Source organism: Primulina huaijiensis, chromosome 3 (assembly GCF_012295235.1).
Source record: "Primulina huaijiensis isolate GDHJ02 chromosome 3, ASM1229523v2, whole genome shotgun sequence".
Lineage (NCBI taxonomy): Eukaryota > Viridiplantae > Streptophyta > Magnoliopsida > Lamiales > Gesneriaceae > Primulina > Primulina huaijiensis.
The window spans coordinates 89,328-116,972 of record NC_133308.1 but is presented as its reverse complement, the minus strand read 5'-3'; the positions used below and the strand labels follow the sequence as shown (position 1 = coordinate 116,972).

General features: G+C 36.5%; 5 protein-coding genes across 7 annotated transcripts; 2 read left to right on the top strand and 3 right to left on the bottom strand.

Moving 5' to 3' along the window:
* Window positions 1-289: 289 nt before the first annotated feature.
* LOC140971999 (MYB-like transcription factor ETC3) lies at window positions 290-1,340 on the bottom strand. Its single transcript, XM_073434469.1, has 3 exons — window positions 1,125-1,340; window positions 952-1,039; window positions 290-655 (listed from the first exon to the last, which is right to left on the bottom strand). The coding sequence occupies exons 1-3, from the start codon at window positions 1,177-1,179 to the stop codon at window positions 508-510; spliced, it is 291 nt and encodes a 96-aa protein (XP_073290570.1). The 5' UTR covers window positions 1,180-1,340; the 3' UTR covers window positions 290-507.
* Window positions 1,341-3,390: 2,050 nt separating this feature from the next.
* LOC140972706 (histone H3-like centromeric protein CENH3) lies at window positions 3,391-6,632 on the bottom strand. Its single transcript, XM_073435079.1, has 7 exons — window positions 6,561-6,632; window positions 6,421-6,452; window positions 6,280-6,319; window positions 5,949-6,073; window positions 4,663-4,737; window positions 3,925-4,000; window positions 3,391-3,695 (listed from the first exon to the last, which is right to left on the bottom strand). The coding sequence occupies exons 1-7, from the start codon at window positions 6,613-6,615 to the stop codon at window positions 3,640-3,642; spliced, it is 459 nt and encodes a 152-aa protein (XP_073291180.1). The 5' UTR covers window positions 6,616-6,632; the 3' UTR covers window positions 3,391-3,639.
* Window positions 6,633-7,035: 403 nt separating this feature from the next.
* On the bottom strand, window positions 7,036-9,977 carry LOC140972705 (rhodanese-like domain-containing protein 4, chloroplastic). Its single transcript, XM_073435078.1, has 8 exons — window positions 9,082-9,977; window positions 8,471-8,573; window positions 8,293-8,367; window positions 8,090-8,164; window positions 7,936-8,010; window positions 7,628-7,708; window positions 7,307-7,499; window positions 7,036-7,202 (listed from the first exon to the last, which is right to left on the bottom strand). Exons 1-7 carry the CDS (start codon window positions 9,684-9,686, stop codon window positions 7,308-7,310), a joined length of 1,206 nt encoding a protein of 401 aa, XP_073291179.1. The 5' UTR covers window positions 9,687-9,977; the 3' UTR covers window positions 7,036-7,202; window position 7,307.
* Window positions 9,978-11,488: 1,511 nt separating this feature from the next.
* Window positions 11,489-13,583, top strand: LOC140972704 (protein WHAT'S THIS FACTOR 1 homolog, chloroplastic-like). 2 transcript variants are annotated; one of them, XM_073435077.1, is made up of 2 exons: window positions 11,489-12,585; window positions 12,652-13,583. In XM_073435077.1, exons 1-2 carry the CDS (start codon window positions 11,694-11,696, stop codon window positions 13,296-13,298), a joined length of 1,539 nt encoding a protein of 512 aa, XP_073291178.1. In that variant the 5' UTR covers window positions 11,489-11,693; the 3' UTR covers window positions 13,299-13,583. The 2 variants fall into 2 exon arrangements, with proteins under 2 accessions (XP_073291178.1, XP_073291177.1); XM_073435076.1 differs by having other exon boundaries at window positions 11,490-13,583.
* A 9,497-nt stretch (window positions 13,584-23,080) lies between these two features.
* On the top strand, window positions 23,081-27,576 carry LOC140972703 (phospholipase A1 PLIP1, chloroplastic-like). Of its 2 annotated transcripts, none has more exons than XM_073435074.1 (6): window positions 23,081-23,430; window positions 24,769-25,452; window positions 25,590-26,108; window positions 26,288-26,347; window positions 26,439-26,855; window positions 27,023-27,576. In XM_073435074.1, exons 2-6 carry the CDS (start codon window positions 24,829-24,831, stop codon window positions 27,452-27,454), a joined length of 2,052 nt encoding a protein of 683 aa, XP_073291175.1. In that variant the 5' UTR covers window positions 23,081-23,430; window positions 24,769-24,828; the 3' UTR covers window positions 27,455-27,576. The 2 variants fall into 2 exon arrangements, with proteins under 2 accessions (XP_073291175.1, XP_073291176.1); XM_073435075.1 differs by lacking the exon at window positions 23,081-23,430 and adding an exon at window positions 24,634-24,692 and having other exon boundaries at window positions 24,777-25,452.
* The last annotated feature ends 69 nt before the right edge of the window (window positions 27,577-27,645 follow it).

Below are 27,645 nucleotides of genomic sequence, written 5' to 3'. Positions count from 1 at the left end.
TAGAAAAGTGTTCTCTAATTATTTTTGACTAAAAAATCGTTTTTTTAATAGCTGTTCAAACTTGTTTTCAACTATAAAAATATTTTTATAGAATAGTTTTCCAAACACATATTTATTTTTAAAATAATTTTTGAAACATTTTATAAAAAAAATTGTAAAATATTCTTTTATAGAAACGTTTAATAAGTACTTGTTCAAATAGAATCTATATGATTTAGAAAACCCTAATTTCACTAAACAGAACTACAGAAGGGATCAACCAATTACTCAAATGGGAACAAAGAAAATTTATACTTTAACAATTTCATAATTAAACTCGAATCATGCATACAAATATTTATTCAATAAAATTTAATGTTTAAGTTCGAATAAAAGAAATCAAGTTTAAATTCGACCTTTAATTAATCTATGTCCAAGCGAGCTTGCTTGAACCTGCAAATTCAAACATAATTTAAAGTATAGTAATATTAATTAATCAACTCAATATTCCATCGTCGCCAATGCATGCTAACCAGAAAGTAGTTTAAATTCTTGTGATATCCCAGCTTTGCTACTCTTGATCATGAAAACATCGTTGTTTTTCTTTTTCATCAACCAATACCTCTCAATCTCTTCGGGTTTTCGACCCGGAACTCTCCCAGCAATCAATGCCCATCTGGAATATGGATCGTTGAACAGTTAATGTCAGAGAAAAGAATCCTAGGTCCATCATAATAAACCCCAGAAATAAGATTTATTTTTATCTGAAGATTATATACATACGTGTCTATGTCTGGTTTATGCCAAAGCAAAAGGACTTAAATCTTTGAATTTCAGAAAGAAGTAGTTGTTTTCTAAATTTACCGGCCGGCCGCATGCTCAAGTCTTGTTTTTTCAATCATGCATGTTCATTTTATAAATTAATAACAGTAACGTTGTCTCATAAGAAACATGCAGTACTTGGGTTCTTACTTGTCTCCCACAAGCCTGTGCATTCTTGAAATGATATCTTCTTCTTGCTCATTCATGTCTATGGATTCATATTCGATACTGCTCACCTCTGCACCAAAAATAGTTCAACAAATAACTCAACACCACTTAAAATTAATGCACCTAAATTTTTAACAGTAGATCTGAAAGATGACCTTCACACCACGCATCATCTTGAATCTTGGGTTGATTTTGCCGACACCTGTCCATATAGGAAGATCAAAGCAAAAAATTAGCTGTAGAAAAAATGGAATCTTCAAGTTGGGAAATTTTCGGTAGATAGGAAGACATTAAACGGGAAATTTTGTTTTATAAAGGCTTCGTGATTTAAAACAATGTACAATTTACATACATATATTTGCTTGTGGGAGGTCCAAGAAATTTAATCGGAGTAAATATGATTGCTATATCTCATAATGATATTTATATTTTAGAAAAACTTTCGAAAAAAATCAATTTGAAGGGACAATTGTAAAGACCCTAAAAATCCACGTACATATATTTATATAGTGGTGCAAAAACGGGGTTTAGTGGCTAATTAAACATGACTTTATGACAAAAAAAGAACGCAGCTTAGTGGCTGAATAAGCATAGAGTAATGACTTATGACATGAGATCATGACATACAGTGGAATGTCATACCAATTCTCTATAAAAACGTACCAATTGCTATACATAAATCACATTTCACAAGCCCGAAATCTCTCATATTCGTGAAACAATATTTCAATAACAAAACACTCGAGCAACATTCTACTCATTTTCAAGCAAAAGTTTCGTCCAAGAAACAAGCCAAGCATCACTGAATTCCGAACAACACTCGACACTTGTTTGAGCCAATTTCTAGGATCAAGGGAATATCATTTCGAGTAGCAATTCATTCACACTTTATTTCGAGAAAAGAACATGTAAATGAGCTTATAAATATGTTTTAAATAATGGTGTTATTGTTTTTTAAAACTCGATCGTACACTACACGTTTCATGACTTTCGATTACGTATATGTTTCGTTCCACATGATCTCTTTGTTATACTATGAAATCTTGAAAATACACTGTTAGGATTCGAATTAAAAGTGGTAAGGAATTTCTGAAACATGACAAGATAAGATAAGACTCTGATGCGGTAATTTATAATCCATGGCTTATTGTTTTACGATTTTAATTGTTAAATAACGTCGATGACGCATCTCGATTTCAGGGCGTGATAACAATTGATTTCGCTGGTCACTAAACTTGAGCAGGTTTATCTTAAATTTTTTTTTATTTAGATTTTATAGAATATTTTAGTAGTTGATTTAGTATCTTATCTATACTTGTCTATCCAGACTTCAGGGACATGATAAAAAATTTTGATAGATAAAAAAATTACTCATATACTTCTTCATTTGATTAAAAAATATAGCATAAAAATCAATTTTTGTTAATTTGTAGTTTATTTATAACTATTATATATCACCAAAATATTCATTTTTCTTTATCAATAATTTTGAATATTAAAATGATCAAATTTTTTAAAAAACTTATCTATTTTAATGTAATATCTAAATGTGTAATACATAAGTATGTCTCTTGTGAGACGATCTCACAAATCTATTTTCATTAGACGGATCAATCCGATTCATACTTAAAATGAAAATTATACTTTTATCATAAAAAAACAATATTTTTCATTAATTATATCAGGGCGGATATTCGTTTGACAAAATTAACCCGTGGAAGCGTATCATAAGAGTTTGTTGTGTTTATACAAATGTTATTTAAACATAAAAAAATTTCAATTTACATGCACGAATTGTGTACCAAGACTCAAGAGTAGCAGGTTTTAATTAAATTTGAGATTTAAAATAGTTGTAAAAATTAACTATCAAAAAGGGAAAAAAAATTGGAAAGAAAAGCAAACCAATTGAGACAAGCAAAAAAAATCAGTTATTTCGATCATTTTAAAAGTTTAAAAATAATTTAAAGATATCTTATAAGGCATTAAAAGCTTCTGATATTCTAAAATTTAATTTTATAAAAGAAAAAAATAGCAAATTTTATAAATTCCAAAATTTATTTTGGGTTAATCGAAATCAAGAGTGACTAAATCGAGAAAATGCCTAAACAACATGGACCGAGTGTTACCCTCAATTGCTACAGGATTTAGCTTCAAGGTTTAAGGTACAATTTAATAGATCACATGAAATTCAAGATTTATTTGCAATGGTTGATCACCGTCGTGTGGTTGCCTGTTAAATCAAATGGGCCAATCCATGCGTTTATTTAGTTGCATTTAAATCATATTGCAGATGATTGCTACGGAGAACATTAATGTATTTGCAGATTTTTGCAAGATTGTTTGGTGAGAAATTATTTACATTCAAGAAATGTGTCGCCTCAAGTTTAGGAAGCGTGTACGTACAGAAAACAGAGTGATGAGAAAATCAGAATTAAAGAAGGAATCACTTTCACGAGCTACATTATCTTTAATTTTTGTTGTATAAGATGCCTCTCATGACCCACTCATTGCAATAATACATGAAAAGCCAAAAAGAATTCTCTTGTCAACGACGTAAAAGCTAACTGTGCATGACATTGCTAATGGTTAGACGCAATTCTACATTGCTTACAAATTTTCAAATAAGCGGGTTATTAGTCAAATCTTGCACAGTAATGTGGTGACATGCTTTCACCATGGCTGCCCTTTACCTCCAATTCGCCGCGCCAACTCAAAATCCTTCTTCACTGAGCAATTCAAAAATGGAAATGAATTGGAGTACTGAGTAAAGAATGATTCAACACGATTCATGCGATGATAAGTTCTTTGAAAAACATCAAACAGTAGAAGATCAATTTATTCAAGCGCTTGAATCTATTAATAGCCTTGAGATTTTGTATGTTGATTTCAGGCAAACTAATTTAGGCCGAATATCAGTGTAAAGTATTTATAACAAGTAAAAGGATGATAACCTACTTATAGTCACACGCTTTGCATGAATTGTACACAACATTGCCTCTTCAAACAGTTGAACCATGTAATCCTCTGCGGCCTACAAGAGCAAGCTAAAAAGGATCACACAATAGCCATGCTAAAAAATACGTAGAAATCAAAAGGTCAAAATTATGCTTGGGCTTTAAAATAGTTTCTGTATCATGACAGAAAATTCTATTCTACACTCTTAAATGTCTGAAATAATGTAGATAAGAGTAAATTTCAAATTCACCATCTTTCAGTTTGTGCTTTTGCATCAATAAATATATACATCCAAATTGGTGAGCCATCTGAAATTCAAACTTCAAATCCTTCTCCAAATCATATCGCACCCACTCTTATCCTTGATCTCAATCCCTACTCAATCAACATCAGGAATGAAGGAGGTAATTTACCAGGAATCAAAATCAAAACCAAAATTATTATTAACAAGTTGCTCTGAGAAGTGAACACATTTTCAGAAGAGCATTTTCGCCTCTTTCTTACTATGTCTACCTGTGCTTGATTTGATTCTGTTGGCTGGATTACTAGAACACTCTCTTAGAATAAATGAAATAGCCTAACAAATTGGACAAAGTCTATGTTATAGAGATTGGTGCCACAAGATGAGTCATCCAAAGAAGCTGTTTTTATTTCTAAAAAGTAAAAACCTGAGTATATCACAAGGATTCAAGCTAGAACGTCTTAAATCAAGTTGCAACACATTACAAGTATTAGTACCTCCTGAAGGGCCACTAACGCTTCTGCTTGCCAGCGAGAGACTTGTGGAGCAAAGAAGGAGGTAATCTCTCTCACCTGTTACACGATGGTCATTTCGGCATTCCAGGATTATTTAAAAAGAAAAAACCAACACACAGGAAATGAAGCTTCAAATCTTGCATTAACATTCCGAATTTCGAGCCAAAACTTGATTTTCAATAATTTTACAAACATTGTCATGAAAACTCATGCTAGTAATGTCATATAATAAAGGCACATATATATGAATAATCCCACAAGTCTGTGTTTATGTGATATATATCTACTGGTTCTATATTATCACAATAAGAAGAATTTCGTTCATAGAAGCAGGGGGGGAAACAAATACGAACATATGTTTCAGTGGAATGTGAATTAACATTGTACAGGACACCAAATTGAGGGAGAAAAAGCTACACCTGAGATATTAAGTCAATCACAAGGCAAGTAAGTTTGAACTTTTTCCATCTGACAAATATAGGACAAATTTCCACAAAAGTCCTGTGGGTCGATTTCAAATCTCATGAAAAACAAATAAAGCTTGCAAAATCATGATTCTTTCGGTGCTTCAGTGCCAAGTAAGCTTACAGTTCAATGTTTTGCTTGATCGACAGAGCCAAATAATCATTACTTTCTGTAGTTAAGTGGTTATCTATACTGTTGTATACCTTCTTGGTACAATATTGCTAACCTCATGACATCCAAAAGAAAAAAAAAAGCATTCCAAATGCTAGTTACTCTGACAAAGTGGTTATCTATCAGATTCAATTTGGGAGTGATTCAATAAAGTGAATATATCTATTGAGTTCCAAAAGCACTCCCATCGGGTCCTCTGTACTAGTTACTCAAAAAAAGACAAGTGTCCTTGAGTATGCTCATTCCAATCACTAGATGCCATATACTCATAAACACCCAGATAAGACCCTAAAAACAAACTCTAACAAAGCAAACCATGCATATTATAGACATCCTGTAGTCCATTTTTTTATCTACCCGGCTGCAAACCAGCCTTCGAAAGAACAGACTTGGAATGATACTACTTATATCATGGCATCAAAAAGATATAAAAAATAGCCAATATAAAATTCAATGAATGAATGTTATGCACGGGTGGCACAAACGGCCCAATCAAATCCATATTGACTATTTTATCTAACACCAGTATCCTCGAGCACTCCTGTTCCGATTCTAACCACATATCCTAAAGAACCACAAGATAAAACTGAAAACATATTATAAGGAAGCATTCACATGATGTTGGATATTACAGTTCTGATGAATGGAGCAGCAGGTATTAGAAGGTTCCAGGACTTCTGATATTTCCGTATCTCTCGCAGAGCCACAGTCCCGGGCTTGTTCCGCCGCTTCTTTTGTGCAGGCCCAGCTCTACTAGCTGAAAAAAGTAAAGAAATCGTATCACACCACAACCCATAAAAATTAAACTAAGACATAAGTTATCCTAGACACCCCCCAGCAACAGCAACACCAAAAAATTAAACTACAAAATAAATTGTACTCAACCTGCCAGCAACGCTATTAAACTTACACAAAAGTAACACGAGTAAAGAAAAACAGACATGCGAACAGAGAGAAACTCACTTGTTGGAGCACTTCCATGACCCCTTGTTCTAGAGGAACGCTAAGGAAATTAAAACCACAGAATTCAATAACATTCAACATAGTTAAAAATCACATTTCTGAAAAATAAGAAGGTCGAATAGAACGAGATTTTCACCAAACCTGAGGAGTTGAAGTTGAAGTACCTCCTGCAGCTGCAGAGAAACCAATAATTAAAAAATTAAAGATGAATAAGGGTTCCTAAAAGTCGCTAGAAATGAAAAGGACAACATTGGAAACGTTTCGCACATAATGATGCTCACCGGCGGGTTTACGGCGGACGGTTCGGCGGACAGCAGGGTGTTTCGTTCTGGCCATGTGTTTTCCCTTTCCTCCAAAATCTAATTAAAAATAAACATAAAATGATTTCTTTTGCTAAATTTTGGATATGCCGTCTAAGTTACCGTTTGAAAGTTCGAACTGAGAGAAAAGAAAAGACGGGGGAATGCCTTCTTTTACCAATATTTTTAATCCAAAATAATACGGATATTGTTTTCAAATTATGTTATTTTTGTGTTATTCGTATCCAATATATTAAAAACTCTACTTTCTCATAAGATATTTTTCACCGTTGCACATTATAAAATTATCATATGAATTCATTTCGACTTCTATTTTTGACTACTTTTGTCATATATCCGAATATCAGATATTAACTCCATCGTTATTTTTTAAATTCTATTGTTGAAGAAAAAAACTCCACACCATTCAAAAGATTACAAACCCGAAATTCAGATATACTAGAAATAAGATACATTCTGGCTGTAACAAAATATATATTGTTAATTAGATCATGAAAAGGATTAAATGTTCTACAACTACAAGAAATCCGACCACAATTAAGTATTTCTACTCTATGGCTGCGAAGGCATAGGAGGAGAAGATGGAGGCTTGTAATCAGGATACTGCATACATCAACAAGAATAGTAAGAATAAGATATTAAAAATATATCGAATTAAAATAATCGAAAAGAACTAGTAAAAACATTTTGTATATTAACTTTCTTACATTAGGATAGAGCCGGAGGAGACACATCTTCAGCTTCTGCTTGTGGGATAGAATTGACCTCTGGAGTTGCTTCTACTTTTGCTGATGCGCTGTTCCCCTCGAGTACGGGCTCAGCTGTCTGGATGGCACTTTCAACAGGAGCAGGCAGAGCCTTGCTAGTCACAGACGAGGGTAGAAGGGCCTTCCCTATTTGCTAAACGATTTCGATATCAAAATCATGTAAGAAATTAATCTCACGATGTGAATTCGAGTTTTTTTTTTTTTTTTTTCTGTGACAACTTGAACCTTCGTCAACAATGTCACATTCATTATGGCAGATACCTGTATGTCACCCACAAGTTCTTTTGGAGCGACTTTTGAGTTCAAAATATCTTCAATTTGCCGTATAGTCTGCTTTCTATCCTGTCGATGAAAATGATCAAACTTTGTTTCAGTATGATAATGTCGAGAAACATCCGATTGATTCACTTATAAACAGTATGATATTTCAGTAACGTATGCTGCTGTATTTGCTTGTCATTGATAAAGTTTTTAATAATCAGATAAATTCACAAGAACTAACATTCAAATATTAACGTTAGAAATAAAAAATCCGCAAGAAGAATCAAGAAACTAATCGACAAACGGACCTCTGCAAAGAGGAGTTTCTTGCTTATAAACTGAATAAGAGCAGCAGAACCCAAAACTTGGAGAAGTACTTCCACCTGTACAATAAATTGAAAAGATGAGTCAATAGTCCCTTAATATCACAAAAATATCAAAATCCCTCCCTCGATGCCGAACCTCTGTAAAAGACAAAATCCCAATACCAGATGCAGCCGCAACACCAAGAATTAGAGGCAAAGCATTAGAAGTATCCTGCAAAAACACTAATTACAGTCTTAGCATTTCTTTGGATAAAATTAAGAACATGGTACATTTGAACTAGAAGAGATATTTAGTTCTTACTTATTATATTCGGTAAATAGCGCAAGTTAAGACATTACACCAATGGTGTCGGTCAAATCGCTGAGGTCAAGGCTCCACGTTTTACTTTGAACTATCCAAGGAAGGCCACTTTTCTGCATAATTTTATCATTTTGTAAGTTTAAGTTTCAAACCATTGTCTCTGACTAATATTGTTGAATTTTGTTTTATGAAATTTCAGAACAAGTGTGCAGGCACCGTCCATCCTCTCGATCCTTCTGCACCATCTCTGATTGCATAAGCAGATTTAAATCCATTTGCCGTAACCAGCTCTGCTACAAGTTCAGAGTCTCCCTCGAACCTGCTTCATCATAATTTAAAAAGCATCAAACTGGGCTGATATTGGGCCATTGTACTTGCAAGTTGCAACTGCGTATCACTTGAGCCCGAAACACCCACAATGTGAAGGTTAAACACTAGTACAAAGTAGTTAATTATTTAATAAAATTCCATTCTTCATCAATGATTTATGATCCACACAAATCAAGAACTTGGCCAATGGCACAAATGGTGTTCGCATTATCTATGAAGAGTCGATCACAATGAGATGATACCAACAAATAACGATGCCTATAGGCTATAAGTGGCAGCAGACTATGAACTTTGTCGAGCAGTATCAAATATGAATTCTTTTGTTTATTTGAGTAGCTAATAGCTAGCCCTACTCGCGCACGCTAGATCATCTCCCGGCATTATAGTCCTATCTTTAAGAATTTAAATACAGCATAACAAAGTATGATAAACAATGGACTGAAAGTTGTGAACTTTCAGATCAAGAACTAAAACACGAAACAGGTCACAGTTCTTACTTATCGAGTATCAACAATGGGGTGCTTTCAGGTTCTTTAAACTTCAAAGACAGCTTTTTCAAGAACCCGGACTTGTCTTGACCTTTATTATACACCACAGCCACCGGCTTCTTCTTGAAACTTCGGATATCCGGGCTCCCCACTTGCTTAATATCCTGCGGTGCTCGTATATCAAGTAATTGAGCCTTATCATCGTCACCCAACTTCGCATAAGCAGTCTTTGCACTCTCCACTCCCCAATTCTTGGATTTGATGAGCAGCTGAGAAACCACCACGGGCAACGCCAGGAACACCACTCCGACGCCAACGATAGTGGGATTCTCAGTGGCAAAATTGGTAACACTGTCAATAACTCCACTGAAATCAATATCGGGGGCCAAACTGCTCACGGATTGCTGAAGAGCTTCATCATATGCCAATGCTCTTGCAATATCAGTACCCATAGCCGAAGATAAAAGTACTAGAACCCCCGCCATACATCTTGAAACAGAGAAGGATTGATTCTTGAATGGGGAAACGATGACCGGCGACAGATTTTTTCTGGGCCCCGATCTTTTAGCAAGAACCGAAATTGGAGTCAAGCCAACTGCATTAAGGGCCTCCATGACACGATCTGAATCACTGTATTTTCAATCCTTTAAGCTCTAGGAACCATGAGAAGCGTAAGATAGACAGTAACAGCTAGTCTGATGTTTTTGGAGTTCATGTGCTGTGCAATCGGATATTTGGCAAGTCGGTGGTGATATTGAGTCGGGGTAAGTTGGTGCAAACGTAGAAGGGAGCTGAGTGTATACAAGTGAGGGATCACACGTTCCACTGTGGATAGAAATATTGGGAGACTGTGTTGCACTCCAATGATTGTGCCAAGGATATTTTGAGCGAGTTGGTTCGGAGAAGTCAGGAACATATTTGGTAAAAAATAAATAAATAAAAAATAAAAGAAACCTGAAATATATTCAAGTACCTTCCTGCCGCGGGAAAGATCAAATGCAGACCTCTCTGGTTTTTTGTTCCTTGTTTTTTATCACATTAAATTCAAACAGACACGTGTTTTCCGATAGTTATATGCTAGCTTTAGAATAGTAGCATGTGTGATATAAGATAAGCTTAGCAGTTTGTGAGCGGCAACTAATTTTTATTAGTTTTATTATTTAATGTGAGACATTTATAATATTATCGATCATTTGAATAATTAATGTCTACGACGCCCAACTCTAGAGAGCTTTTAAACACATTTTAATATTTATTGCTTAATTCAGTATATAATTATGTTTTTTTTAACACAATTATCGATATTGATATGGTGTTAACTATTTTCTAGTCGTGTCTTCAACTACGTCGATTATCAACTAGAGCAACGAATGTTGGGAGGCTAATTCGAGTAAGTCAGACACCTAAAAAGTAAGGGAAGAAGAGAGAATAATTCCAGATTCAAGAGAGATTTTAGTTTTAGTCTGCCTATTTAATGAATAAAAAAAGTTCTCATGTCATGTCATAGAGTGTTCATTCTTTTTATACTGACTAACTGATATAGTGCCTATAGAAGAATACTTAACCAACTCTTTCTTCTCCTTTATTTACTTTTTGTTATATTCATATTCGTCTCAACAGTTGGGGAAAAACTCGATTCGAGTTTCATTTGGTTGAACTCGAGTAGGTAGACTCTTCACTTTAGTCGAGTTCGGGTTTTAATTGATTCGTATGTGTGTGTATATATCAATGATATATAATTTAAAGGTATTTTTGTCTAAATAAATAAAAAAAATTAAACTCTAATACTATGCTACAAATATTTTCGAACTTTTCGTACACGAGCTCGATTAACGCACTAACGTGATATTATCACGAATCGAACTCGAAATTAAAATTGAATACTCGATCAAGTTCAAACTTACAAAAATTCAATCAGTTAATCTCAAGTAGTATGATACTCAAGCTCGGCTCGCATTACGTCTTGTGCACCCCCCTACCCTATTGTTATCTACATATTGTTTTTAAAGACACCGCATGCCAAATAAAATTATTTGTCATTGGATTTTTACTCAGGGCTAAAAATAAGCTAAAATGAATGTGTTTTTCTTCAAAATATTTAATAAATAAATCAATGCACTGTTTCGTTTTTGAAACCATTAATTTCTCCAAAATTCCACGAACTCTTAAAATTGTAGTTTAATTAATGGATAAATATTTCTTTTCAGGTCTTAACAACAAAGTTGGGATGTATATTAGGAATTGGTTGTACGAAATTTTCAAAACTAAGTTTTGGGCCGGTCACGGGTCAATTATTTAGACCGAGCGAAGGTGAAATTAAAGTCGCATTCTATATAAAAGAAGCGCCAGTTTCCAATCTTATCTGTTCTTTTCTTTCACTAGAGTACGTCTACGTCTGAGTTCTAACTCAGAAACACTTAAATATCTTCGGGGAGGGTTTGGGTTTGGTAAACCCAGGCTTCTCGAATTGCTTGTTCCTTGAGGTCAGTCACTTAATTTCGTGAGTTCCATCAATCCCATTTTCCTTCTTGTAGATTATGCATGAATGGTAATTTTTAGTGTGTCTTCTGCTGTATTATGATATATTTCCATTTGATTCCACGAAGAAACTAGAGAGTATTATGGAACCAAAGTTGTTGCTTTCTACCCAGAAAGTTTCATCTTCACTTGGTACTTTTCCATTTTTCCTTTCATATAAGTCAACACCGCTTCAAAAGCCTAAGTTCTGTTTTGATGTCCATTCATTATTTTGTGCCAAACAGGCGGGGAAGACTCCGTTTCTGGGGGAAAAAATAGTCTTTCAGGAAAAGAATGAATTTTTGTGGAGCACAAGGAGAGATGATTTGTCTATTCCTGTAATAAGAGCGGGTGTTGTGAAGAGGAGGAAAGAGCTTCCCTTTGATAACGTGATTCAAAGGGACAAAAAGCTTAAATTAGTTTTGAAAATTAGGAAGATTTTGACGAGTCAGCCAGATAGAATTATGGCACTTCGTCATTTGGGTAGGTTTAGGAAAGCTTTGGGACTGCAAAAAAGGAGGCGGTTTATTTCTTTGTTGAAGAAGTTTCCTGCTGTGTTTGAGATTGTGGAAGAAGGGGTATATTCACTTAGGTTCAAGTTGACACCCGAGGCGGAGAGGCTATACCTCGAGGAGATGAAGGTCAGAAATGAAATGGAGGATTTGTTGGTTGTTAAATTGAGGAAGTTGTTGATGATGTCGATTGATAAACGGATTCTTTTGGAGAAGATCGCACATTTGAAAACTGATTTGGGACTGCCTCTGGAATTTCGTGATACTATTTGTCAGCGGTATCCACAATATTTCAAGGTTGTTACAACTGGTCGAGGGCCAGCTCTTGAGTTGACTCATTGGGATCCTGAGCTTGCTGTATCTGCAGCAGAGCTAGCGGAAGACGAGAATAAGGAAAGGGAGCTGGAAGAGAGAAATTTAATTATTGATCGGACCCCAAAATTTAACCGAGTGAAGCTACCTAGAGGGCTCAACCTTTCCAAAGGTGAGATGAGAAGGATTTGTCAATTTAGAGACATGCCTTACATATCACCTTATTCTGAATTTTCAGGACTGAGGTCTGGTACGCTGGAGAAAGAAAAACATGCATGTGGTGTTGTTCATGAGATCTTGAGCCTCACTGTTGAGAAGAGAACACTTGTAGATCATTTGACCCATTTTCGAGATGAATTTAGATTCTCTCAGCAGCTCAGGGGGATGTTTGTAAGGCATCCGGACATGTTTTACGTATCACTGAAAGGGGATAGAGACTCCGTGTTCCTACGCGAAGCGTACAGAGATTCTCATTTGATAGAAAAGGACAAATTGTTGCTCATCAAGGAGAAACTTCGTGCACTTGTTAATGTTCCAAGATTCCCGAGAAGAAATATTTCAGAGACTGATTCAGATCAAGCAGTAGGGACAGAACCTGAGGGAGGATCAGGTGAAGATGAGGAAGATGAATGGTCCGACATTGACAATTTAGGAATTGACGAGATTGATGATTTTGTTGATGGTGATGATGAGGATGGGGATTCAGAGGATGATTGGAGTGATGACGATGATTTGCCTCCAAAATTCAACAGTGAAGAAGATGATTCGTCATCAATTTTTGAACGGACCAAACCAAATATGAAGCAAGTTAATGGCTCAAGGAAAAGTGATGAAAATGATCCAATTCCAGTGTTTCCAGATGGCAAACCAAGAGAACGTTGGTAAAATGAAATTATCATGGTTACATCCAAATGGCCCGACTCTAGGCTATCGACTCTTTATTCTACACCACTTGGAGTGGACGTTATTCTTTAGAAAAAGAATCGAACATAGGAGCTTGAATCTTTCTTATTGTGGATCTTTGTTGGACACTTAAATCCTAGAGACAACTTAAGAATAGATGAATATTCACTTCTTGTTTTGATCTTCTAAATTTTCCTACGTTTACTCATTCACGATATATTGTAATGCTATGTACTATGTTTCATCTATACAAGATAGTTCTTTCAATTCAAATGCCTAATCTGCTGTCTCTAAACATTAGAGCTCTGAAAATTTTAACCGAGATGTACAAGTGGGTTTTATATGTTTCGTCTTGAAATGTAAAGTAATGCTTTGCTGTTCTTGTCATATGCATTTTGATATCATCCACCTTCTTCCTCCTATATTTCCCTCTTCCAGTATGATAGATATTATAGGATAAATGCGAGGTTCTCTAGTCTCTAATGGATATTGTAAAAACCAGCAGGTTATCTAGCATACCAATGATATGGAATTTTCAAACAGAAGCATGCAACTTGGATTTTGTATTCTAATCAGGTATCTACTTGGTCTATGCTAAGTGAATCCATACCGAGTTGATGTGTTCGAAACATTCCCAAGTTTAATTCAAGGAAATTTGACCACCTCACCAATAGTTGAGGCTTAATTGGAAGACAGATTACCAAGTTAAATGCCTTTGGAGGACTTCAATTGATCTGCTGGAACATTAGCTTATCCTTTTTATTTTTTAAAATAAAATATGCATGTCTGGGGAGGAGGGGTCTTAACCGGATTTCGAACTCGAGATCCTTTCCCATAACCCGACACTGGATGTCATCTCCTTTTCACTTTTTTGTGTACGCTTTTTTCTTGGTAATTGATTAAACATATTCATTGCAAAGCCGATATAAATTTTTTTATTTAACATCTCGTCATTCCTTGTATTTTATTTAAGCACAGGGTCATTGTAAAGCTGACATCGTTTTGTTCTTCATGACTCATGTATCACTGACTTATTTCTTTAACTTGCGAGGAAATTCAAATTTTGGTTTGATTGAGTGAGTGAATATCTCATACCTATTCCCTACTGATGGTAGGAGATGGCATGCCGGGGTGAAGAAGTTGACTCCATATGGAGGGAATGTGGGATTCCTTTTGGGTGGGTTTTCTTGTTTTGGATATCTTTTCTTTGGTTTGGAGGGCATATATTGGCCATCTTAATATGGACGGCCGCTTATATAGATATAAAGTTGAAGAGCAAGGACCAATAATTCAATACTAAATATATTTAGCAAGGGTTTAATCTAGTAAAATTTCTTGGCGGGGACCTCTAAAAGTGGGTAAGATGGTTTTATTTTCTTAACGTGGAAGTCTCAATGAAATATAAAAAGTTTTTGGTGATTTAGTAAAAGAAGATTTGAATATAAAATTTTTTTAAAAATAAGTTTGTTTCATTTCTGTCATGTGGCATTAAGGGTAAATTGCATAAAAACATGTACGTACGTTAACTGAAACAAATTAAAATTAATACCTGAAATCACATGCAGAAATCAATAAGGTAAAATTCATATGTGTATTTAAAATTATAGCTTAAGAGAAAAAAAAAATTGTGACATTTGTTTCTTGAGCGCGTGTGTGCGAAATTATCTTGATATTTAGAGTCCAGAAGTCGAAAGGATCATTAAACATAATTATTTTTATTTTATATCTTGGTTTGGCATAATCTATTTGTAAAAATATACAAAATGTTTGGAGACCTGTAAAACAATAAATTAAAAAGAAAATAATAACTAATTTGCATAACATATATTGTGGTATGTTGTATTTTGCGATATTAATGCATATATTATTTTTTTTAGAAATCACACACACACTTACCATTAAAAAAACATTTACTTCACTGAAAATTGTGGACATAGGTAGAAGTCGTGGCACACACGTTTCTCGCATAGGGTTTCAACTATGACTCTATAAGTTAAAAGGAGGAGGAGAATTGTTGTAAAAATATTTTAACAATCTTAAAATAAAGTCACTGTTTCAGCAAAACATAACTCAAAATATAAGCTAATTTAAAAGATCAAAACACAAATTTGAATACTTAAATAATCAACAGACAAAATAGGCAAACTTAAGATGATTATTTTTACTATTTATCTTATTTTTCGCGTGTTTCAGGTTTCAAGTACAAGTTAAAAGATGAGGGGAATTTGATTCATTAATTATCTTCTTTTTTTTTTAAGAATACTTTAAATATTTTAAAATAAGGTATAATATATTTAGGTACGATTTTAATGAGATTCAATATTCTTGCATCATCTTGCGTTTCAATTAAATTTTACATTAATTTGAGTTACAAAATAATTATGGTCTCTTTATCATCCCATCTCACCAACCAAACAGTTTCTTAATTATGTTATTGATTCTATCAAGACGTTTGTATGTGATATAAAATATTTATATAAAAAAAAACTATTTGATTCCATTTATTAATGAATTAATCACTTTATATATTTTGATTCACCATCTCTTGTTTTTTCTATTTGCCTCTTCCAAAAAGGTGTACGGAATTCTTATAACAATAATAAACCAATGGGCAAACATATTATATATGGCACTTTGAACAAATCTTTTTTTTTTTTTACTTTATCATTGTCAAAAGAAGATTAATAAGATACATACATACTTCCACGGAAAACATGTTATATATTCTTTAATGAACATTATGTGTTTAAATTTGTGAATAGTAATTCTAAAGTATTGCCATCCTTTTTCATTAAAATATATATATATATATACAAGTGCGGGACCTCAAGGTCTACAAAAGGCGCAGAACCTAAACAAAGAAAATCAACAACTTTTTGTCGCTTTATTATGATCTGTGTTAGTGTTGAAATTGTTTGCTGCTACAGGTAAAAATCCAGGAAAAAAAAGAATAAAAAAATATATAATATGAATTAATGATATTAAATTTTATTATAGATATTATATATATACTCATGATGTTGTGTTGCCTATTTTATTTATTTTTACGAAGTTTAGGTCGTTGTGGGTTCCATAGATATATAAGAATTAATAATTCCAGGTCGTTTTCTACAGCAGAACACGGATTTACCTAAAAAAACAGTATAATTTTACCTTATTATTTTATGCACTACGTACGTGAAAATTCTCTTTTATAATGCATGCCACCAACCCCTATATAATATTCCTTTTTCTCAACGGGGTCATCTGTAGCTTTCAGCATTTATCAAAAGCCAAACTTTGCATGAGACGCGGTGCCACTGAAGTGTACAGAACCATCACTCAACTCTGAAGCCAAACTTTCAGCATATATATATATATATATATATATATATATTTTTTTTATCTTTTTTACTTTTGAAATTTAATTTATAGATATATATTCGATAAACAAGAATTCCTGCAGATAGTATGAGGATTCTTGCGGCATATAAGCGCCTGCGTATATATTTTGCGTGCATGTTTGGATTTTGAGATGTATGCGGCCACTTGCTGCACTGCAATCCAATATGTTTCGCAGCACTTGCTTCCTTTATCTATATTATATGTAATACTTGTATATCTCGTTGTAGCGTGGAATATTCGAAATGGGTTGAAATGTACATGAAGATAAAATTATCAAAAGGAATCAAATGTGGGAAATAATTGATTGGGTAAGATGCTATATTCTTGTTTTCGGATGGTTGACTTTTGTCTTTGAGGGGCCCTATATATCTCTGTTTGTTCATACTGGAAGATAAGAAGATACAAGAAAATATGTAGATGCATTTTACAAAATATAGCAAACCTTTATGTTCGATGCATTTTATTCAATACAAACCACTAAATTCATATTCTAGTTTATCTGTATCAAACTTCGAGTTTCCACCAAATTATAAAGTACCAGGAACTTGAAGTAATCGTTTTAGTTTGACATTTCACACCAATTTTTTTCTTCCAATTTTGTCCGAAAAACATATTTAATATGTAGAAGATGAATTGGACTCTTTATCTATTGTTGCACAATATATCGAAATATAGTAAACTTTCGTAAAAACCAGTGAACTAAACGGTGAAGAAAACACAGTAGAGTAAAGCTTAAAGTAAAACAAACCGAGGTCTGTACGAAGTACAGTATACTTAAACCAGATTTGTCTCCTCCTGTATGTGCTTCGAGGATCGTCTTGGACGTCTGTTTCTCATGATACAACAGAACAACCAGCAGTGGCTTAGCACGAGGCACAACTACGGCGAACTGAAAACGTACCTTCACTTTATCACCGAAATTTAACGGAGGCCAAATGGAAAGCTAACAATATGAAATGGAAGAAGAATGCTTGAAAGAGATAAGATTTTCATGTTTTTGAAATAAGAAAATGAACACACTATTTATAAGCCTCAAAATGCACACCAAGAGTCGTGCAAGATTAATTAACTCAATTTATATTCCCATTATCTCAAGAATATGAAGAGCCAAAAGTCTTCAATTAACTCAATAATGCGGAAAGTCAAAAGACACTTCCACAATAATGAGCCACAACTAACCCAAGAATGTTGAGAGCCAAAAGACACTCCCACATTCATGAGACATAATTTTTGTTCAAACTCTAAATTTGATTCAAATTTCCAACATTTATATCTTCTCCGGGAGAAGAAGATGAATTATCAGGAAAGAATGATCCCTGATACCCCTCCATGACCCGGGATATAAGATGGATTCCCAAATCAGGGTCAATTTGCAGGATGGATTCTTCTGAAGCCGGGCAGGTGCAAGTCCGGGCTCTATTCCCCTGGCAACCAGACGCCCGAACTCTTATATAAGCCCCCGATAGGCATTCTAACCGGGCCACCTCGATATAAGCACCGCACTCGAGTACACTAGCAGAATTGGATGTGAGCGACCGTCCTATCTCTGACACTAATCCAAGTGGTTGACAAAGTCAGACAGACGGGATGTGACTAGTGTATGATTTGACATGTCAGAATGTAGCCGTCCTACTATAATTAGTAGGTAGCACGAAGAACGAGGTCATCATTACTTCTCCTGCTATAAATACCAGGTTCTCCCTTTACATTTACATTCATTCATTCACACCAATATCACACAGTCATCAATTGACTACATTGGTTTTATCGCTTGAGTACTCTGCTGACTTAAGCATCGGAGTGGCCACGCCGGACACCCCTCCGACGCCCATTCACGAGTTTCTTTCTTTGTGTGCAGGTTACAGCTGGAATCATATTGCAGAGATATATCTCCTTGCTCTTATTTCCTTCATTATCTTGATAGCAGATCCGGCGGAGCACCGGACCCGGCTCGTCCATTTCGCCCGGATCGCATCATTGGCGCCGTCTGTGGGAATTTGAGCTCAAGACGTAGATAGGGTTTCCATTCAAAAATAAGCCCAACTCTGCTTGGCAAACATACAAGTCCGACCAGCTCGGTACTCAGATCTTATATGTAGATTTCATATGGGCTCAAAGCTCAGCAGCTATCCCGGATTGGCATGAAGAGCATTTGCTATGTACTCAGCAACATACAGCTATATTAGTCACCTAATTTAGCTCAACTAGAGAAGTTTCACTCTATCGGAAATGAATTTAGATTCAGTATTTCCAGGTTAGTGATTTGGTTTTTAATAAAACTAATATAGCAGGAGAAGCAAAAATCTTTTAAAGTCCGGGAGGCACGAGGCCCCGGCACATTATCTTAAGTCCGGGAGATATGAGGCCCCTAAGTCCGGGAGATATGAGGCCCCGGCACCTTATCTTAAGTCCGGGAGGCATGAGGCCCCGGCATCTTATCTTAAGTCCGGGAGACACGAGGTCCCGGCACATTATCTTAAGTCCAGGGCTCCGCACCCTGGCTCGGGGCTCCGCATCTCGACCACTCCAAGACCCAGGGCTCCATACCCTGGCTGCTCATTAAGTCCAGGGACCCGTCCCCTGGCTCGGGGCTCCGCACCTCGACCATTCATGAAGGTCAGGGCTCCACACTTTGGTTATCTATTAAGTTCAAGGACCCGTACCCTGGCCCGGTGACCCGAACCTCGGCCATCTGCTAAGTCCAGGGCTCCGTACCCTGGCCCGAAGATCGAACCTCGGCCATCTGCTAAGTCCAGGGCTCCGTAGCCTGGCCCGGGGACCCGAACCTCGGCCATCTGCTAAGTCCAAGGCTCCACACCTTGGTTATTTATAAGCCCAGGGTTCTCAAACCTTACTCGGGGCTCCGCACCTCGACCATTCCCAAGTCCCGGGACATGTTCCCCGGCCCAAGACTCCGCACCTTGGTTATTCATAAGCCCAGGATTTCAAACCTGGCTCAGGGCTCCGCACCTCGACCATTCCCAAGTTCCGGGACATGTTCCCCGGCCCAAGGCTCCGCACCTTGGTTATTTATAAGCCCAGGGTTCTCAAACCTGGCTCGGGGCCCCGCACCTCGACCATTCATGAAGGCCAGGGCTCCACACCTTGGTTATCTCTTAAGTCCAGGGACCCACACCCTGGCCCGGGGCTCCGCACCTCGACCATTTCGAGTCCGGGAGATACGAGGTCCCGACATCTTATCTCAAGTCCATGAGACACGAGACTCTGGCTCCTCATCCCATATCTAGGAGACATGAAGCCCCCGATGCTTTTATAAAACCATATTGATCATCTCTTTGGGAATCCAAGCATGACTAATCGGGACAGCGAGTATGACTCTAGCCCGACTATTTAAGGGATGTGTGATGATACTCCTGTAAGAGCCCGGGTCATGGATGACCCGGGATATCAGATGGATTCTCAAATCAGGGTCAATCTGCAGGATGGATTCTTCTGAAGCCGGACAGGTGCAAGTCCGGGCTCTATTCCCCGGGCAACCAGACGCCCGGGCTCTTATGTAAGCCCCCGATAGGCATTCTAACCGGGCCACCTCGATATAAGCACCGCACTCTCGAGTACACTAGCAGAATTGGATGTGAGCGACCGTCCTATCTCTGACACTAATCCAAGTGGTTGACAAAGTCAGACAGGCGGGATGTGACTAGTGTATGATTTGACATGTCAGAATATAACCGTCCTACTATAATCAGTAGGTAGCACGAAGAACGAGGTCATCATTACTTCTCCTACTATAAATACCAGGTTCTCCCTTTACATTTACATTCATTCATTCACACCAATATCACACAGTCATCACTTGACTACATTGGTTTTATCGCTTGAGTACCCTGCTGACTTAAGCATCGGCGTGGCCACGCCGGACACCCCTCCGGCGCCCATTCACGAGTTTCTTTCCTTGTGTGCAGGTTACAGCTGGAACCATATTGCAGAGATATATCTCCTTGCTCTTATTTCCTTCATTATCTTGATAGCAGATCCGACGGAGCACCGGACCCGGCTCGCATTAATCCCTGTGTAGAATGGACTAATTTGCTAGTAATTGATTTAAAGACGAGTAGTAATCGACAGAATATGAAGACACATATACATACTAAGTGCATTGGACATGATTCAGGAGTTAAGAGGTACTTTTAAATTTGTTTGATATTTGGGTAAGTTGGTACGATTGAATATTGAACCATTATAAATATAATTTATTTTCATTCGGCATGATTAAATTATTAATGAATAAAATTGGATAAATTAAATGATATGAAATCGAAGCAGACAAAATCCAACGGTTCATTATATATTGGAGGGGAACTCATCATGGATCAAAGTGATCGTCCATTTAAGCCATTCATGTCAAGTTCCCACCTGTGTTTATTATACGTAGGCGAAGTGCTTATAAGATTTGAACAATAAAAGGCCAAATTTATTAGGGTCCCACAAAACACTTTTTCCCAACATTCTCTTGGAAATTTTGCTATAAATAGGGTTTTTACTCGGTTTCAAATGATCAAACCACCAAATTAAAAGTACTCACTCATTCCTACTACAAGAGTCCAGAGGTGTGATTGTTACTCTCCCTCAAGGGCTTCTAGCTTGTTGTATGCTATGATACTTCATCAAATGATGCAAAGTAGGCAGAAATCATGCTACTAATCAATCACTTACATATTTTATTATAAACATGCGCATACGGCAAGCTAGAAGAACTTGGGGGAGAACTAACAAGTTTGCCTTTGCTCCCTGAAGCCAAGTTAAAACGACGTCTTTTCACCTTGGCCGCCTTTGTTCCTCTCCCTTAAAGGTTTCTGGTGCAGCAATATAAATATATATTGTTTAAAAGCCAGAAGCCTTTGAGGGGAGGATCAAAATCTGTCATGGTTTTGTTCTCTGTGGCATTTTACCTATGGCGATTTCATATCCGTTTCCGCCTTCACAGGTTGTCTTTCAAGTATCTGATCCTCTATATATATCACTTATGTATTTAGTTAACAAAACGCGTTCTTTGTGGAAAGTATACATGGAGAAGTTGAGAAAGTGTATTTAATTTCTGCACATAGTAATTTATGTATTCTACTCTAGTATGACAACTAGCCACTATATTACTGTTTGTTTCTTCTCAATCTGTTTTTTTCTGTCTTTCTTCTATCTCTGTGTAGATTATTCCTACTTTTCGAGTTTAACTAGAAATTTATTGAACTCAACTCAAACCATGTTTGGTTTAATTTATAAGGCCTACTCAGACAAATGTATTTTATTTGCATATACGGATCACCCCGCCGGACTCTCAAATAAAAAGAAATTGATGATCATTTTGTCACGAGTTGATTTTTCTAAAATTTCGAAATTATTTTTCTCAACCCTAGCTTTTGATTTTTCTAAAATTCCGAAATTCTTTTTCTCAACCCTAGCATTTATCAGTCCTCCTGCTAGCTTCCCTATGTTTAATTTTTATGTATATATGTAATATATATCACTTCTTTTTCTTGGTGAAAACTTTCTATATGTTGTAATGCATGATTATGATCATTGATGCTAGTACCGATCATTACTCATCGGATGTCGTACTGTTATTTCCCCAAAAGGTGACACGATTCGAGCTCGAGTCATGCCACTGTTTGTTTACATGCTAATTGGTCTCATGCTGACAATTAAGCGCGAGCCCAATCCACCTTTTCTTTCATATGCACCGTGATTGGAAAGTAAGGGCTCAATATTCCCGGAAATGAACCGCTCTATATATGGACTTGAATATCTCTTGACCTACAAAACCACCATTATATTCAAGTAATAACACTTACAAGCCCTCGAATTCGAACTGAAAGAGTAAAACTTTATTTTCGAAAAAATTATACTCAGATAAATAAATAACACTTGTCGGCAACTGTATTTGGTTCTTGAATGTGAATGGGCTTATGAATTCATACTAATAATATAACTGGGCCTTAATTTAAAAAGTCACAGGCCCCTCGGATTGTGAGCGTTTTGTTTTCTCGTCAAGGTTTTTCAATAGGCCGACAACTGATCCATTGCAGACAAGTCGACTCACAGAGTTATTTAAAAAATTTCCCCATATTAAATGGGCCGAGTAACCCGTCAATTTTTTCTTCTTAATTTTGCTGAAAGAATTAAGTGGTTGAAGAAGAATTGCACAGACTATCCGTGTGTCGCGAAGTGTTCTCCTTGATTTCATGCAACCGCACATTTGTCTGCCAAAAGCTGCAGCCTCTGTACCTACCCCCAACCCACTTCCTTTCCGTGCGTGCCCTCCTCTGCGAGATGTCAAATTCCGTGACCAAAATGCCCTCGGCGTGATGATCTAAGTATATATCGGTCAAATGAAACGATAAATGACCAACTGATATGGAGAACTTCGTAATGGCAAAATCAAGAATGAATGTGTGTGTGAGTTTTATATAGCATATATTAATATTCTCCATCTCCGGATCTCATACAAGAACACACACATAAAGAACTGTGTATCTCTGCATGCAAAGATCAAACAAAATACCCCCACTGCACACACACATGCGTAATGACTAATGACGACTTCGTGTTCAAAATCGTGTTTTCTTCATTAATCTTTGAGGCTTTCTTTCAGTTCATTTGATGCAATTATTATATAGATATGACGAACAGCAGACGAGGGGAGGAAGACGACGAACTTCTCCATTTTCTTGATATTAAATTGTTCCATCTGTTTCGACTTTCCAGCCTCCAGGTATAAATTATAAATCATATACTTTCAAATAGTTTCTCTCGCTCTCTTTCTTTGGGTTATTAAATATGACCAAAATATTTTTTCTTAAAGTAAGTTAGCATTAATACTTAATACCTTTTGTAGTACTTATACATAATCTTAATTAATCTCTAACAAGGCGAAGATTTTACATCTTGGATTAAGAATATACTTTTGTTGTTGGGTTTGCACCACCAAAAAGCGTGTTCCAGTACTGAACGTTATTGGGGGCACGTATTAGGATCGCCTCGCCATTTTTAATGCCTCAATGAATTCGATCAGAGCAGATCAAGAAATGGGGGGAGGGCTATATGTGTTGGAGTAGGACAAGTTTAAGATCGTTAATTATATATCAATTTACTAGTATAACGATTGTTTTTTTTTTCTTCCTTTTTTTTTTTGTCATGAAAATAATCCAATGAAGATATTAAAATAATGTGTTGTAGTAATTAAGACGGGTCTCCTGTCTTATCCGACCAATGAAAGGTATTTTAGTTTAAATGGTCAAGCCTCCTCCGCATAGGCCATGGGTTAGTATTTAATTGGGGTTGAGGGACGGATACACAGATAAAGGATCTTAGTTTAGAACGTTAGTTGGAAGGTTAATTTATTCAAATAAAAACAACTATATGTTGTTATTATTATTATTATATATAAGTTTATAATGAAAACGAGGATAGGCTAATATCACGTTAGTATATGTCGAATGAAATCAAACATGGGAAGATTATTTTTAAAAAATACATTTTGTTTTTATTAAAAAAAACATATTAATGTTTCTGTTCAAACCGCTGGGTGTACACATATTTTTAGACATAATTACTTCTGCTTGTAAAATTGGTAATGAAATATTTGGCGAGATTTCTTGCTAGCCGACTATAAAGTTTTTGTCAAACCTAAAAACCAAAATTGCGGTTGGATTAATGAAGGAATTGATACTAACAAAGTTAAAAGGAAGCAGACATGTGACAACCACAAAGCTTTCCAGATCGAGACTGCTATTTTATTTCCATTTATAATCAATAATCTGAATGAAGTTACCAAAAGACCTCTCTCTCACAGATCATATTGTTAATTAGGATGTTCTGGGCATTTTAGTCAAATCACATCCCCTTTACTTCTGTTTCGTAAATAGATAAATTAATGAATTTCTCTCTTCAGCCTCAATTTTTTATTATTATTTTTTTAAATGTCTTTAACGGTTGGGAAATGGTATCTTTTTCAATCTCCTCGTTGCAAACAAGGTGGGATTTTTGTCACTATGTAGCTTCTTTAAAACCATGTACAATTTTGGTCTCAGAAGAAACTCTTTTTTCTCAGTTTTGTAGGTAATTTGGAACACTAGCTACTCGACTCCCTTGTGAGGAAAGAGTCGCAGTCATGGCATGCTCTTTGTCTCCGGTTACAAATCCCACGACAAGAGATGTGAACAACGCAAGCCAAATGCTTTGGCGGTCGTTTTCGAGCAATGAATTGCTTGGAAAAACTGGATTACGAAGATCATATTCCGAAAACCACCTTTGTTGTTCTATCAGCCGGGTGAGGGCGTCAGCTATGGAACCAAAGCTAAAGAATAGTCGATCAGGGTTCTTCAACATCCAGTTATCGAGTGCCATGATTCCGGATTCGTTGAGGTCATTTCTTTTTTATCTAGACACGAATAAAGACATTGATGTCAATGGAGATAATGATCCTGATCATGAGGAGATAGAGGTCGATGGTGGGAAGAAGAGGGCGAACTGGATCGAGAGGCTCATGGAGCTACGGAACAAATGGAAAGAGACACAAGAGAAGGATGAGGAATATGTCGGTGAAGACAATGATGGTTGTGATGAAGAGGGAGGCTGTGAAGTGGAATACGAAGATGATGCAGAAGGAGAGGCTATTACTATCGATAGAGATGTTTTCTCCTCATTGTTGAGGGACATTTCGAGGTCTGATACTAAGCTTTATGCGCAGCTGTCTTTCTTGTGCAACATGGCTTATGTGATCGAAGATATCAAGGTATTGTGTAAATGAGCGAACTTTCTCAACTGAAAGAATTTCTCAGACAACAAGAGCTTCAAAACGAGAAAAAAAAAACATAATGAAAAAAAAAATTGTGCTACCATACCTCAATAATATTGTTCCATATCATGCAGACTGAGGATCTGAAGAGATGTTATGGCCTGGACTTTGTTACATCGTCACTGGAAAAGAAGGCAGAAGCAGCAGCTCTTAAAGATAAAATCGACCAGGATTCCACGAGATTGCTTGTTACAGATCTTCCTGGATCAGAATCAGCAGGAAATTCTACACAGAAACTACACCCTCGATCACCAGCTGCATATCATGATATTGCAGCATCTGCTGCATGTTATGTACAATCTCGAACCAAGGATTCAACAAATATATGGACTGAGTCTGAACTTACAAAAGAGATTTCGTTCTCACCTCATGAAGACGAGTGCCAAATAGAGGAAGATGTGATTTCTTCAACACGAATTTACATGTCGGAGATAGCTGCATGTGTAGCAGCCTCAACAATGACATCAGTGGTTGCTGCCGGGGAGAAGCAAAAGGAGAAGGCGGCAAAAGACCTTCAATCACTTCACTCCTCGCCATGTGAATGGTTCATATGTGATGATTCCAGCATATATACTCGGAGCTTTGTCATCCAGGTAAATTTCTTATCTCAAGATTAAAAAAGCATATCATAGTTGACTTAGAAAAATTATTTGACATGGATGAAGTGGAAAAACGTGACATTCTCAAATTATAAAAGAATTGAATAGTTAGGCATATCAGTAGTATAATTTTGAATGCAAACAAATTTTTTAACTGAATATTTGAATTGCAGGGGTCAGACTCATTGGCATCCTGGCAGGCAAATCTCTTTTTTGAACCAACCATATTTGAGGTGAGTATCGACACCAAATCCCAATTCTTTGAAGTCTATACAGAACATAAATGGATTCATTTGAGAGAAAAAAAAAAATCAATTTTGGCAGGGAATGGATGCTCTAGTTCATAGAGGAATATATGAAGCAGCAAAAGGCATATATGACCAATTCTTGCCGGAGATAAAACAACATCTGAACAGATTTGGTGATAGAGCAAAGTTTCAATTCACAGGACACTCGCTTGGTGGCAGTCTCGCTCTACTGGTCAACTTGATGCTGTTGAGAAGACAGGCAGTGAAGCCATCAGCTCTTCTTCCAGTGGTCACCTTTGGCTCGCCATTTATCTTCTGTGGAGGCCATAAAATTCTTGATGAACTAAATATAGACGAGAACCATGTTCATTTTGTGATGATGCACAGAGATATCGTCCCACGAGCTTTCTCATGCAATTACCCCAACTACGTTGCACAAGTACTCAAGCGCTTAAATAGCACCTTCCGGTTCCACCCTTGTCTAAATAAGAATGTAAGTAATTATTACTCTTTCTATAAATATCTCACTTATTCAGCACATTTGGGCCTCGTGTTGGGCAATGGTTCAAAACACCGTAGTTTTGTAAATCAGACTTGTGTATAATGTACCATGGTTTTTTCTCCGACATATCTAACACATCTTCTTGTTACTTTACACAGAAACTCTTGTACTCTCCAATGGGGAAAATATTCATCCTACAGCCGGATGAGAAGTCATCTCCACCTCACCCTCTACTACCTCAAGGCAGTGCTCTGTATGCCTTAGACAGCACCAACAGTTCCCTAGCCAAGAATGCTTTTCGAGCCTTCCTAAATGCTCCTCACCCCCTCGAAACTCTAAGCGACCCGTCAGCCTATGGCTCTGAGGGTACAATCATATGGGATCATGATTCAAGCAACTACTTGAAGGCCATGAATGAAGTTATACGACAGCATACGAGACTGATAGTCAGGAAAGCAACAAGACAGAGGAACCAGCTATGGCCGCTTTTAACTTCACGATCACCGCATGCATGGAGCCATACATGTGATACGTGGGACAGGCCGGAAATGACAAAAAAGATATCGACCCGTGTGGCTGTGTCTGAGTAATTTCCAACTGATCACACTGTATCTTAAGAGTGGATATGGAAATACATTTGTTTTATACTGTAAATAAATTGAAGAGATTGTTGGTTAACAATATGCATGCTGGTGGATAGCTAACCATATTGATTCTTCAGCTAACCAAGTTGATTCTTCATTATCAGTTAATCACCTTAACTCGTACAAAAAAGAGCGCA